This window comes from Mobula birostris, chromosome 8 (assembly GCF_030028105.1).
Source record: "Mobula birostris isolate sMobBir1 chromosome 8, sMobBir1.hap1, whole genome shotgun sequence".
NCBI lineage: Eukaryota > Metazoa > Chordata > Chondrichthyes > Myliobatiformes > Myliobatidae > Mobula > Mobula birostris.
This window is the reverse complement of record NC_092377.1, coordinates 42,637,960-42,651,015: the sequence shown is the minus strand read 5'-3', so window position 1 is coordinate 42,651,015 and position 13,056 is coordinate 42,637,960. Positions and strand designations below refer to the sequence as shown.

The window sequence follows — 13,056 nt, the reverse complement described above, 5'->3', positions numbered from 1 at the left end:
CCAATTACAGTTAAACAATCTAAATGTGCACTTACCGTTGGAGCTCACGTTGTCCAAAAGCTGGGTATGACCATAATTCATGGCACTGAATTCTCATCAGCAATCACCGGTAGAAATTCCCATCTAGGATTAATTCATCTCACGAAGGACTCCTTGCAATCAAATCCTACAGCTGTCTTTCCCGATCATTTCTTCTCCACATCTCCTGCCAAAAGACCACAAACCCCACCAATGTCATTCACAGATCTCTCCACCCAACGCTCGCTGAACTTTCTTTCATCATCCTGATTGACTGACACAACATTCCTAAATTGAATATCACAGCCCTTTATCTTTAGCCAAAACCAAAACATTCTACCAGCAGGACACACTGCTTTTACAGAAAGCTATACATAGCAGTAAAAATCTCAGCCAGAGCATTACAGCTGCTTATGCAAAGGCATTCAAGTAGTATCATCTTCAACATGCAGATTTATTGAGATATATAATAAGAATATATATGAGGTGTATGGAGGGATATGGTCCAGGTGCAGGTCAGTGGGACTAGGCAGAAAAATGGTTTGGCACAGCTAAGAAGGGCCAAAAGGCCTGTTTCTTTGCTGTAATGGTCTATGGTTCTAATAAGATTCAAATCATTTAATTACCACAAGATGAAGCAGAAATTTAATTTGTGAATTTATAATGGCATCATACAATGCTAAGTGTTTGGTGTGGTGATGGTGATACGGATAGGATAAGAAGATTAAAGTTCACTTTGTTGAGTTATAATTGTTTAATGTGAATGAAATGAGCATTATGCACAGCTAACAGACTTCAAATTGGAACATGTCATTGCAAATATAACCAGTTATGTGCAATAGTAAATGATGTGGGCTGATGTGCTTAGACCATTTGAAATGCCATATAATTCACAGAAAGAGAAGGCTACAGTTGAATGGGTAAATGATAATTAATTCAGGACAATCATCACATGAAAGAGCTTTTTTTTTAAATGAGAGCATAGTTGTATGACCATAAAAGAAATATGGTGGATGTTCTGTTTGTAGATTCTCTATGGACATTCAATGTGGTGTCACATAGCATGCTTGCCAATAAAGTTATGTAAATGTAAGATTACAGTAAAGAAATTGTTTAAAGGAGATGATGATGATGAGGACATCGACTCAGACCCGAGAGGCCAGCGTCAGGCATTTTCATGCCTTACAAGGTGCAGTTTGAAAGGCCACTCCTCACACAAAGGAGAGTAAATGAGAACTGCTGAAAGAATGTGTCCTGAATGTAAATAGTCAGGCTGCTGGCAATCCATGATAGAACTAAGGGTCTTCTATTATAAATAACTTCAAGATAGGGGGCTCAGTTTCAAAACGTACCATAAGAAAAGTTGAGATAACCTGAGAGAGTAGTAATTTGGACAGGAAGATGTCCAATGAAGTATTGTTATTGAAGTAGAAAGAATGTAGAGGAGTTTAACAAGAATATTGCTAGGATGAAATGTTTCATTTATGAAGATACTGTACAGCTGAGCTTGGAGGAGCTGATGGAGATGTACAAAATAATGAAGAACAAAATTAGGAAGATGATGTGAAATATTTTCCTAGGGTAGATGTCTCCAGACCAGAGGACATAGGTTTAAGGTAGAGCCTAGTTTAGAGGTTAAGATGGAGCCTGGGTCAGAGATTTAGAGAGAACCTGAAGAGCTTTCACCCAGAGTTTAGCCGGAATCTGGAATGCCTAAGTGGATGGTCGATGCAGCGTTTCTCAACATTTAAAGAGCTCCTAGACAAGTACTTAATTTGCTGAAGTATATAAGGCTGCACCAATTTCAGGATTAGAATAGGTATTTTGTCAACACGAGATTCTGCAGATGCTGGAAATCTTGAGCAACATACTCAAAATACTGGAGGAACTCAGTAAGTCGGGCAGCATCAATGATCAGGAATAGATGGGAGATGTTTTGGGCTGAGACCCGTCATCAGGACTGCAAGGGAAGGGGGCAGAATCCAGAATAAGAAGGTGGGAAGAAGGAAAGGAATACAAATTAGCCATTGGTAGGTGGAACGGGGTGAGGAAGAAGGTGTGATGGTGGTGGTAAGAAGCTGGGATGGGTAGGTGAAAGAGGTAAAGGGCTGAAGTAGAAGGAATCTTAACAGGAAAGTACAGTGGACCATGGAAGGAAAAAAAAAGAGGGGAACCAGAGGGACATATTGGGCAGGTGAGAAGAAGAGAAAGAGTGAGAGGGTAATCAAAATGGGGAATAAAAATACAGGAGGGAAGGTGGTCAAACTGCCCTGTGTAAGTGCTTTATGACTCTATGAAAACTAATCCAACGTCAAGATGTAGAGTGATTGAGGTTAAGTAAATGTAGCTGTTCAGAAACAGTTTCCATTTCCGTGGAACACCATCCTTTACAGTTTTTTTTAGAGCATGGTAGGTAATAGTTAGAAGCAAACTTAACTTAAGGATTTTAAGTAAAATATATTATCAGAGTACTTGCATGTCACCACATACAACCCTGAGATTCTTCCTTGGTGGGCATACTTAGCAAATCTATAGAACAGTAACTGTAAACAGGAGCAATGGACAACAAACTGCAAATGCAAATATAAATAAACAGGTAATAAATGAGGGAGCATGAACTAACAAGATAAACAGTCCTTAAAGTCCTTAGAGACCATGGGTTGTGGGAACACCAGAAGTGGAATGAGTGTAGTTATCTACTTTTGTTTAAGAGTCTGATGGTTGAGGGGTAGTAACTGTTCTTGAACCTGGTGGTGCAAGTCCTCAGGCATTTGTAACTTCTGCCTGAGGGCAACAATGAGCAAAAGAGACACGGCCTGGGTGGTGAGGATCTTTGATGATGGACGCTGCTTTTCTACAACAACATTACGTGTAGATGTGTTCAGTGGTTAGGAGGGTTTTATCCATGATGTACTGGGCTGAATCAATTTTGTAGGATTTTCCACTCAAAGGCATTAGTGTTCCCATACCAGGCCATAATGCAGCCAGTCAGCACACTTTCCACCACGCAGCTATAGAAGTTTGACAGGGTTTTAAATAACATGCCGAATCTCCACAGACTCCTAAGGAAGTAGAGGCACTGTCATGCTCAGTTATATTTATTTGATGGGTCCAGGACCGGTCCTCTGAGATAGTGACACCCAGGAATTTAAAGTTACTGACCCTCTCCACCTCTGATCCTCTGATGATTACTGGCTCATGGACCTCTGGATTCCCTCTCCTGAAGTCTACAATCAGTTCCTTGGTGTCGTTGACACTGAGTGAGAGTTATTACACCACTCGGCCAAGTTTTCAATCTCCATCCTGTATGCTAATTCATCTCCACCCTTGATACAGCCCACAACAGTGGTATCAACAACAGCCCACAACAGATGTTGGAAGTGGTGAGGGTGAGGTGCTGCGGGAGGGGACAGGTAGCAGAGAAGGAGTAGTAGGGACAAGGGTGGCACAGGTGCAGACACACCCAGCCCCGAAGCACCAGACAAGGTAATTTGATTTGAAACAATTGTTTTATTGATCATTACAGAATGTCTCCCTGGTGCTTCCTACTTCCTCCCCTTTCCTTTCCCCTTTTCCCAACCACGATTTCCCTCTCCCTGTCCACTTCCCACTCTCAGTCCACAAAATAGAACCAAATCAGAATTGGGTTTATCATCACTCGCGTATACCATAAATAAGTTTGTTTTGATGCTTGCTGCAGCAGTACATAAAATTACTACAGTACTGTGCAAAAGTCTTGGGTGCCCCTACCATATATATTTGCCTAAAATTTAAATGTCTGTCCCACATTGTAGTATATAGTTTAGCTGTAGATTATTGAACAAATGAAGCTCGGACAACCTTTCTGGCTAACATGTAGGATCAACATTGGGGCCATGAGTAAATCGTACATCATGGTTGTATGAGGAGCCCGAATAAAAAAACATTTTTTTTTCACCCTAGTTTTTCTGTTACATTTTGGCTTCTATCTTTCTTTTGCCTTAACCCATAAGCCTAATTGAAATGTCTGCTTGTGCAAGCAGTACTTCCACATCCATCGCAAGTCCTGCAGGATCTTCTGGAGTACCTTCAGCACGCCCTCGACACCAGAAATCAATGTCAGCTTCTGGTCATCCAATCAAGGTCACTCTGCCTTCCATAGATGATGGCAGTGAAGGTTACCGATCCAGGTAAATATTTACAAAATTCCAAACATAGCAAGTGTCAGCAAAGTGAGAGACTGACTCAAGAAATGTGCAGCACTTTTGAATCCTGATTTTAGAAATCCTACCTGAGAATTATCATTCTTTTCTAGATGTGATGGAATCTACAAGTGTTTTGATACATTGATATGAGTGCTACGAGATCTATAGCCTCCATAGTCTTTCTTTTATTCCAAATTGAAGTTTCACATGGAACTAAAAGCACAGGACAAAAATAATCTCCCCTTGTAGCAGAATTCAGAATTAAATTTAAATTCACGCTCATATACTGACTGCTTTTGAGAAAGATTATGAATTAGAGATTTTCTTTTGGAAAATTAATATTGTAATACGGTTTCTCCTTTATAGCATCTTCATTCAGGTATCCTCCAACATCTAAATTATTGATATATCTATTATGTGCATTACAGTTTAAGAAGAACTGTAAACAAAAACAGAAGTAGGTCTGGGATATTCTGTGGAGAGAGAAAATTAGTTAATATTTCAAGTTCATGATATTTTCAACATAGCCAAATACTTGTATATATTACCAACTGTAAATGAGTGAAAAAATTATTAAGTGGACAAACATTTATTCCCTGGTTAGTTTCCAGATTGTACTGATATAGATGAATCTTAACTTCGCTTGGACTTTAAATGTGGAATAAAAATTAGATAATTAGTTTAATAATAGTTCTCTATGGACCAGTTAGCCACCCGTCAGATTTCATTGTAAAGATAAATTGTCTATTTGAACAAATTTGTGCCACATTTTTAAAAATTCAAACCCCATTTTTTAGACTTGCCATTAAAAGTGTGGAGAAAATATGTTGAACAATTGAACATCTTTTATCAAACTGGAAACAATGAAAAACCATTCTTTAGGAACACATAATGGACAGCCTGTGTATTAGCATATCAGGGGATCTGTCCTGGGACCAGCGTGTGTGCAGCCTGTGTATTAGCATATCAGAGGATCTGTCCTGGGACCAGCGTGTGAATGCCTTTTCAGAGAAGGCACAGCAGTAGTTCTACTTTCTTAGAAGTCTGCGGAGATTTGACTCGTCATCTAAAATGTTGACAAACTTCTATAGATGAACTCGTGTTCTGGTACTATGTATTATTTTATATTTGCACAGGATTTCTTGCACATTGGTTTCCTGGCAGTTTTCGTTTATGTGTAGCTTTTTATTGATTCTATTGTATTTCTTTGTTCTACTGTGAATGCTGCAAGAAAATCAATCTCAGGGTAGTATGTGGTGACATTGATAATAAATTTACTTTGAACTTCAGATTACAAGTGGTCTCATATTTTCTTTCCTGATTTAGCACTGCAGCTCAGAGGGTACCTGCTGCTTCCCCTTCTGCACATAGTATTAGCACTGCAACTCCAGATAGAACCCGCTTCCCTCGAGGTAGCTCCAGCCGAAGCACTTTTCATGGGGGACAGCTGCGGGAACGCCACACTGCCACGTACAATGGACCACCAGCTTCACCAACACTGTCACATGACACTGGTGCCCTTTCACAAGCTCGAAGGGGAACTTCAACTGGTATCATAAGCAAGATCACCTCCAAATTTGCCCGCAGGTAGGTTTTTAATTATTCCTAAACTTTAATAATCCATTTATGTTTTGAAATATGGGCAGCAAAATTGTAATAACCTTCCAAGCACAACCCTCCCCAGCTTACTTGGATGAAGACAGCAGATTTAATGTTTTGATTTTTGACTGTTACTGTTTATAGTAGCTTAGAGGTTCCTTTAAATTTACTTTAAGATAACAGTTGTTCATCAATGATTCTACAATAGGTTTTCTTAACATATAGTTCAATCCATTTCTAATAAAGACTACCGAAAATGTGCTTTCCTACTGTTGATTCACGTTGGTTTCAAGACGGAGGTGGTGTTGGGTCTCTTGAAGACCATTAAGGTGGTAAAGTCCTTAGGGCTTTCCCAGGTTATTGAAAGGAGAGATTGCTTCGGCTTTGTATCCTCCTCCATGACAGAAGAGGCTCCAGAGGACTTGAGAATGTTGTTCCCTTGCTGAAGAAGGACAAATGGGACATGCAGGAAATTATAGGCCAGCCTGCCTTATGCTAATAGCAGGAAAATTATTGGAGAAGATTGGATCATCTTGCATCTAAGCACAACATTACTCTGAGGGGTCATCTTTTACGAACTTCATTGGCTTTTTTTTTGAGGTTATGAAGATGATTGAGGATAGGGCAGCAGATACTGTATACAAGGACTTCAGTTAAGATGAAGATGATGGATGAGGGAAGGATAGTGGATGTTGTACACATGGCATTTGAAACATTCCTAATGATAGCCCTCATCTAAAAGATTAAGGAACATGGAATTCATGGCGATTTGGTACATTGGATTCAAAATTTTAGACACAAGAGATACTGCAGATTCTGGGAATCTAAAGCAATATACACAATATGCTGGAGGAGCTCAGCAGTTCTAATAGCATCTATGGATGCAAATAAACAGTCAACATATCAGGCTGAGACCTGATGAAGGGTTAGAGTTTTCCTAGATAGCAAGTAAATTGTATTAACAATGCAGGAGAGTTGTATATTTTGATAGATGAGGCATAAATTGTGAACCATTGTTAGTTTAGTTAACATATTTCCTGCAAGCATTACCATTGTATTATATGTAGGGTAATTAGTTTTATGTGACAGAATTAGGTTAAGGAAACATAGTGAATACTGAAATATCCGTGTTCCCTCTTCTGTCCCTGATTACTGCTAATTCTTCTTCATTGCTTTGCATTTTTAATATTGCTGATGAGGCCATTCATTGTATAATTTGCATTAATTGTGACTCAGACTTGCTAAACTGCTTTCCTTAGCGCAATATCATACAATTAAGCTGTTTCCTTTTGCAGTACAGTTTGTTTTTAAGCAGAGAGAAGAGGCACTCTGCCTCAAGTATGCCTCTCAGGTATTATGTAAGAACAATTAATGTGTACTCTTGCTTTGTTTAGGAAGGTGTATCAGCAAGGTGTATTCTTGCATTCTGCAATGCTTGAGGGAGGGAAATTTCAAGGAATGACCTCACAATTTTTTGTCAGTCACTGATTTTTAAACAATTTTTAAGTAATGTACAACTACAGCAGTTGGTATGATGCTTTACGGTCCCAGCAAAAGGAAGGTGTGTGCGGAGTTTGTCTATTCTCCCCATGACAGCATGGGTTTCCTCTGGGTGCACCAGTTTCCTCCCATGTTCCAAGAAAAAATGTACGGGTTGGAGTTAGTAAGTTGTGGGCATTCTATGTTAGTGTGAGAGTTGCGGGCTGCCCCCACTATATCCTCAGACTGTGTTGGTTGTTGACGCAAACTATGCATTTTACTGTGTGTTTCAATGAACATGTGACAAATAAAGCCAACTTTCTTTAATCTTTAACAATAATTCAAAAGTGATTGCGGACTGAGACTAAATTTAATAATATTGAGTATTGGTTAGCAGTTAATAACTGTTGGATATTTGTTGGAATTTGAAAAGCCTATATGTATTGAAATGAAAAATATTTATTGTCACTGTGAGTTGTGTGAAAAATAAATTGTGTGTGTTTTAAAGCTTTTTTTTAATAGCCTTAAATACCTGAATGGGGATAAAGCAAGCACAAGTGTAGCTTCAGTTTTGTATTTTGAGTTTTAAAACTGGAACAAAAGATCAAACAAGGAATATTTTGGATTCAGATTTGGATGTATTTATCACAGCTACATTGAAACATACAGTGAAATGCTTTGTTTGCATTAAAGACCTAAGTATGTGCTGAGGGCAGACCGCAGTGTTGCCACACATTCCAGTGCCATTACAGCACACCCACAATGTTCAACAGAACAACAAAACAATCCCCTTTCCTCTCTCCCACCCACATAGTCCTCTGACTTCCAGTAGACTTTGGACTCGTAGACCCAAGGCTTCAGCCGTCAGACTTCGACTTCAGACTGACCTTTGGAAGTACCAGCTGATGACTGGATCCTGAATTCCAGGCTTTGAACTCCGACCTAAGGAGTCACCAGCCTTTGTGCTCCCTGCTCACATGGACATCTGACCCCACTACCCACCAACCTGGTGTCCCAGTGGACCACTGCCTCGTCCATGCTGGTCCTTGTCAACTGTGCTTGCCAGCCCAACATCCATATTGCTGGCCTTCGAGCACAGAGTGAAGGCCTAAATATCAGTCCAATCTCTAACATCATTCCCCCACATTCCCATCCATGAACCTGACCCCTAACTCTCCACTTTGTCCCTACGTACTTAAAAAAAAAATCTAAATCTGAGCCACGATCTTGACAGAGACAACCGGTTGATGCTATTTTGTCCAAATGTATGCCTATCCCAGTGTCCTGAATTACCTTTAGAAATATGTCTGTAATGTTATAAGATCTTCAATGTGTGTGGAAACAATTAGAACTTTCACTTAATGTTTATTGCAAAAATTAAAATCAGAACTATGACATTCCTTTGGAGTGCTCATTTCAGCAGGTGCAGCTTGAATGCACAATGATGCACCAGAGAAAAAAGTGTTGACAAATTAACTGCAGAATCATAAAGGGTGCAGAAAGTCAGGCAACCCACGTTTTTTTAAAATATTCCTTTGCTTCGTTAATCCAGAACTTCCTGCAGTTTTAGTATCTCGCCAACCAGCTGTATCATCCTCTATTTCAAGTATTTATCATATATTCACTTTAAGTGTATATTGAATTTTTCAGTGTGACAATCATTTCTTCTCAACCTAGCAGTCAATTTTAGGTATTTATTGATTCTCTGATGACTCCTTGAAGTGAGGTAATACTCTTTTGTTCTTTCTTTCCACCAAACCTCTTAAAATCCCTTATTAAAAATTATCATAGTCATTTATATTCCCATTCATGTTGTTTTGAATCCATATTTATAAACTATGGCTGTCTATTCATACTATCATCTTGATGCCTCTATAATTGTATGCTCTCTGTAAATTAATTTTTTGTTAAGGTACTCCTTAGGCTTGTGAAAAGAAACTACCCTTTTTCATGTTTTTAAAAAAAAAAAAGAAATTGCAGTTATAATAGAGGAAATGCAGGATTGTCCTCTGTCAGTGAGACACACTGAACTATTGTTGCTATGTCTCAGATGGTTCCAGAACTGGAGGGGCTCCTTTATAGTTAAGAATAGAAACATGACAAGTGTATAGCTAAGAGTTCTCAGTGACTCATAAGCATTAAATATTAAGTAAGAATAGGAGGGAGGGTACATCGACTCAGACCATGAGAGGCCTGCGTCGGGCATTTTCATGCCTTACAAGGTGCATGTTGGAAGTCTGTGTGGGGTGCCACTCCTCGCACAGATATTAGAGCAATATGTGATTAAGTGCCTTGCTCAAGGACACAAACATGCTGCCACAGCTGAGGCTTGAACCAGCGACCTAGATGAACACCTTAACCACTTGGCCATGTGCCCAACGCAATAAGTAAGAATAAGAACACTTTATTAACAAAGCAAATCTAAATATTCAGGTTCTAGGCTTTTAATATTATTAGTGTGTGCTTTTAAAATACTCAATGTTTTATCAGGTAAGGCAGTCATTGCTAACCTATCAAGAGCAAATTTATAACAGCAAACCAATAATGACTGAGTCTGTGTAAAAACCGTGTTTTAAAATTAAATCTATTTTGACTTGTCAGACACCACTAAGTTTGGAAACAAAGATTACCTAATAAATAAGGCAGTACTAGTATGGTAGCATGAAATTTTAAAGAGTCTGGAGATAGTTAGAGAAATCTGGGAGATGGCCGGTTCCAAATTATTGAAAACATTGAAATTAGATTATGCAGTGATTTTGGTATACATATGGTAGTTAAAAGGATGAAGTGCATTGCTGCAACAGTAGTTAGTGTGAATTTTTTAAAAATTTAAAACAAATGTAAAGAAGGTTTAAAATTTCAGATGGGAGTTGATCTCTTTTCAAAAAAGCTAGAAACTTATTTCCAGATCTTCTTCACATAAGGAGTAATCTGAATGTATTGAAGTTTGGCTTAATAGCATGTGGTAAGACAGAGTGCTAAATAATACTTTCCAGTGGCATGCCCACACGCGCCATGAAGTATGCCAGTTTATAAGAAGCCATATTTAATTTGCATAAATTGCAATATTGTGTATTTATCACATACAGTGCCTATAAAATGTATTCACCCCCTTTGAAAGTTTTCATGTTTTATTGTTTTACAGCATTGAATCACAAAATTTAATTTAGCTTTTTTGACACTGCTCAACAGAAATGACTCTTTCTTGTCAAGCTGAAAACAAATTTCTACAAATTGGTCTAAATTTATTGCAGTTATTAAACACAAAATAATTGATTGCAAATTACCCATCACCTTCAAGTCAGCACTTAATAGATGTACCTTCAGTATCAATTATAGCCTTGAGTCTGTGTGGATAGGTCTCGATCAGCTTTGCACATCTGGACACTGTAATTTTCCCCATTCTTAACAAAACTTCTCAAGCTCTGTCAGATTACACGGGAATCGTAAATGAACAGCCCTTTTCAAGTCCAGCCACACATTCTCAATTGGATTGATGTCTGGACTCTGCCTTGGCCATTCCAGGACATTGTTTATTTTTAAGCCACTCCTATATGGCTTTGGATTTATGCTTGGGGTCATCGTCTTGCTGGAAAGCATAACTTCTCCCAAGTCGCAGTTCTCTTGCAGAGTGCATCAGGTTTTCCTCCTGGATTTCCCTGTATTTTGCTGCATTCATTTTGCCTTCTACCTTCACAAACCTTCCAGGGCCTGCTTCAGTGAAGCATCCCCAGAGCATAATGCAGCCACTACCATGCTTCGCAGTGGGGATGGTGTGTCTTTGATGATATGCAATGTGCTTCTGCCAAACAGTGTTCAGTCTGATGGTCAAAAAACTCACCTTTGGTTTCATTAGACTATAGAACCTTCTTCCAGCTGACTTCAGTCTGCCACATGCCTTCCAGAAAATTCTAGCCAAGATTTCATGTGAGATTTTTTTCAACAGTAGCTTTCTGTTTGCCACTCTCCCATAAAGCTGTGACCGGTGAAGCACCTGGGCAACAATTGTATGCACAGTCTGTCCGCTCTCAGCCACTGAAGCTTGTAACTCCTCCAGAATTATCATAAGTCTCTTGGTGGCCTCGCCCACTAGTTCCCTTCTTGCACAGTCACTCAGTTTTTGAGGGCAGCTTGCTTGAGACGGATTTACAGCTGTACCGTATTCTTTCCATTTCTTGATGATTGACTTAACTGTACTCCAAGGGATATTCAGTAACTTGGAAATTTTCTTGTATTCCTCTCCTGACTTGTACTTTTCAATAACCTTTTCGCAAAGTTACTTGGAGTGTCTTCATGATGTAGTTTTTATCAGGATACTGACTCACCAGCAGTTGGACGTTCCAGATACAGGTGTATTTTTACTGCAATCAATTGAAACACCTTGACTGCACATAGGCGATCTCCATTTAACTGGATGTCTGGCAGCTCTTGGGCTGTATTCCCTGGAGTTCAGGAGAATGAGGGGGATCTCATAGAAACATTCCAAATGTTAAAAGGCCTGAACAGACTAGATATGGTGCAGTTATTTCCCATGGTAGGGGAGTCTAGGACAAGAGGGCATGACTTCAGGATTGAAGGACATCCATTTAGAAAAGAGATGTGGAGAAATTACTTAAGTCAGAGGGTGGTAAATCTGTGGAATTTGTTGCTACGAGAGGCTGTGGAAGCCAAGTCAATGGGTGTATTTAAGGCAGAGATAGATAGGTTCTTGATTAGCCGGGGCATCAAAGGGTATGGGGAGAAGTCAGAGGAGTGGGGATGACTGGAAGAATTAGATCAGCCCGATTGAATGGTGGAACAGACTCGATGGGCTGAATGGCCTACTTCTGCTCCTGTGTCTTATGGTCTCAACTAATTATGTGACTTCTAAAGCCAATTGGCTGCACCAGTGATAATTTGGTGTGTCATATTAAAGGGCGAGAATACTTATGCAGTTCATTATTTTGTGTTTTATATTTGTAATTAATTCAGATCACTTAGTAGAGATCAGTTTTCACTTTGATATGAGCCTTTTTCTGTAGATCAGTGTCAAAAAATCCAAATTAAATGCACAGTGATTCTATATTATAAAACTGTGACTGGTGAATCACCCAGGCAACAGTTGTGGGATGCACTATCTCTCTGATCTCAACTACTAAAGCCTGTAACTCCTTCAGAGTTGCAATAGCTCTCTTGGTAGCCTCTCTCATTAGTCCCCTTCTTGCATGGTCACTCAGTTTTTGAGGACTGCTTGCTCTAGACAGATTTACAGCTGTGCCATGTTCTTTTCATTTTTTGATGATTGACCTAACTGTACTCCAAGGCATATTCAGTGACTTGGAAGTTTTCTTGTATCCATCTCCTGACTTGTGCTTTTCAGTGACCTATTCCCGGGGTTGCTTGGAGTGTTCTTTTGTCTTCATGGTGTAGTTTTTGTCAGGATACTGACTCACCAGCAGTTGGACCTTCCACATACAGGTGTATTTTTTACTGCAATCAGTTGAAACACCTTGACTGCACACAGGTGATCTCCATTTAACTAATTATGCAATTTCTCAAACCAATTGGCTGCACCAGTGATGATTTGGTGTGTCATATTATAGGGGGTGTATACTTATTCAATTATTTTGGTGGTTAAAATTCATAATTAATTTAGATTACTTTGCAGAAATCCATTTTCACTTTGACACAAAGGAATACCTTTCTGTTGATCAGTGTCAAAAAAAGCCAAATTTTTAAATTTGTTGTGGTTCAATATCATAAAACAATAGAACATGAAAACTTCCAAGGGGACTGA

General features: G+C 39.2%; 1 protein-coding gene across 4 annotated transcripts in view; it reads left to right on the top strand.

Annotated features, from left to right (window-relative positions):
- The window catches only part of mark1 (MAP/microtubule affinity-regulating kinase 1), a 193,748-nt gene that overhangs the window by 174,576 nt on the left and 6,116 nt on the right, over nt 1-13,056 (top strand). For 2 of the 4 annotated variants that reach the window (XM_072265074.1, XM_072265072.1), the window contains exons 15-16: nt 4,011-4,187; nt 5,529-5,789. In XM_072265074.1, coding sequence (XP_072121175.1) covers nt 4,011-4,187; nt 5,529-5,789 — 438 coding nt within the window. The remainder of the gene's footprint in view (nt 1-4,010; nt 4,188-5,528; nt 5,790-13,056) is intronic. The other 2 variants (XM_072265073.1, XM_072265075.1) reach the window with 2 other exon arrangements.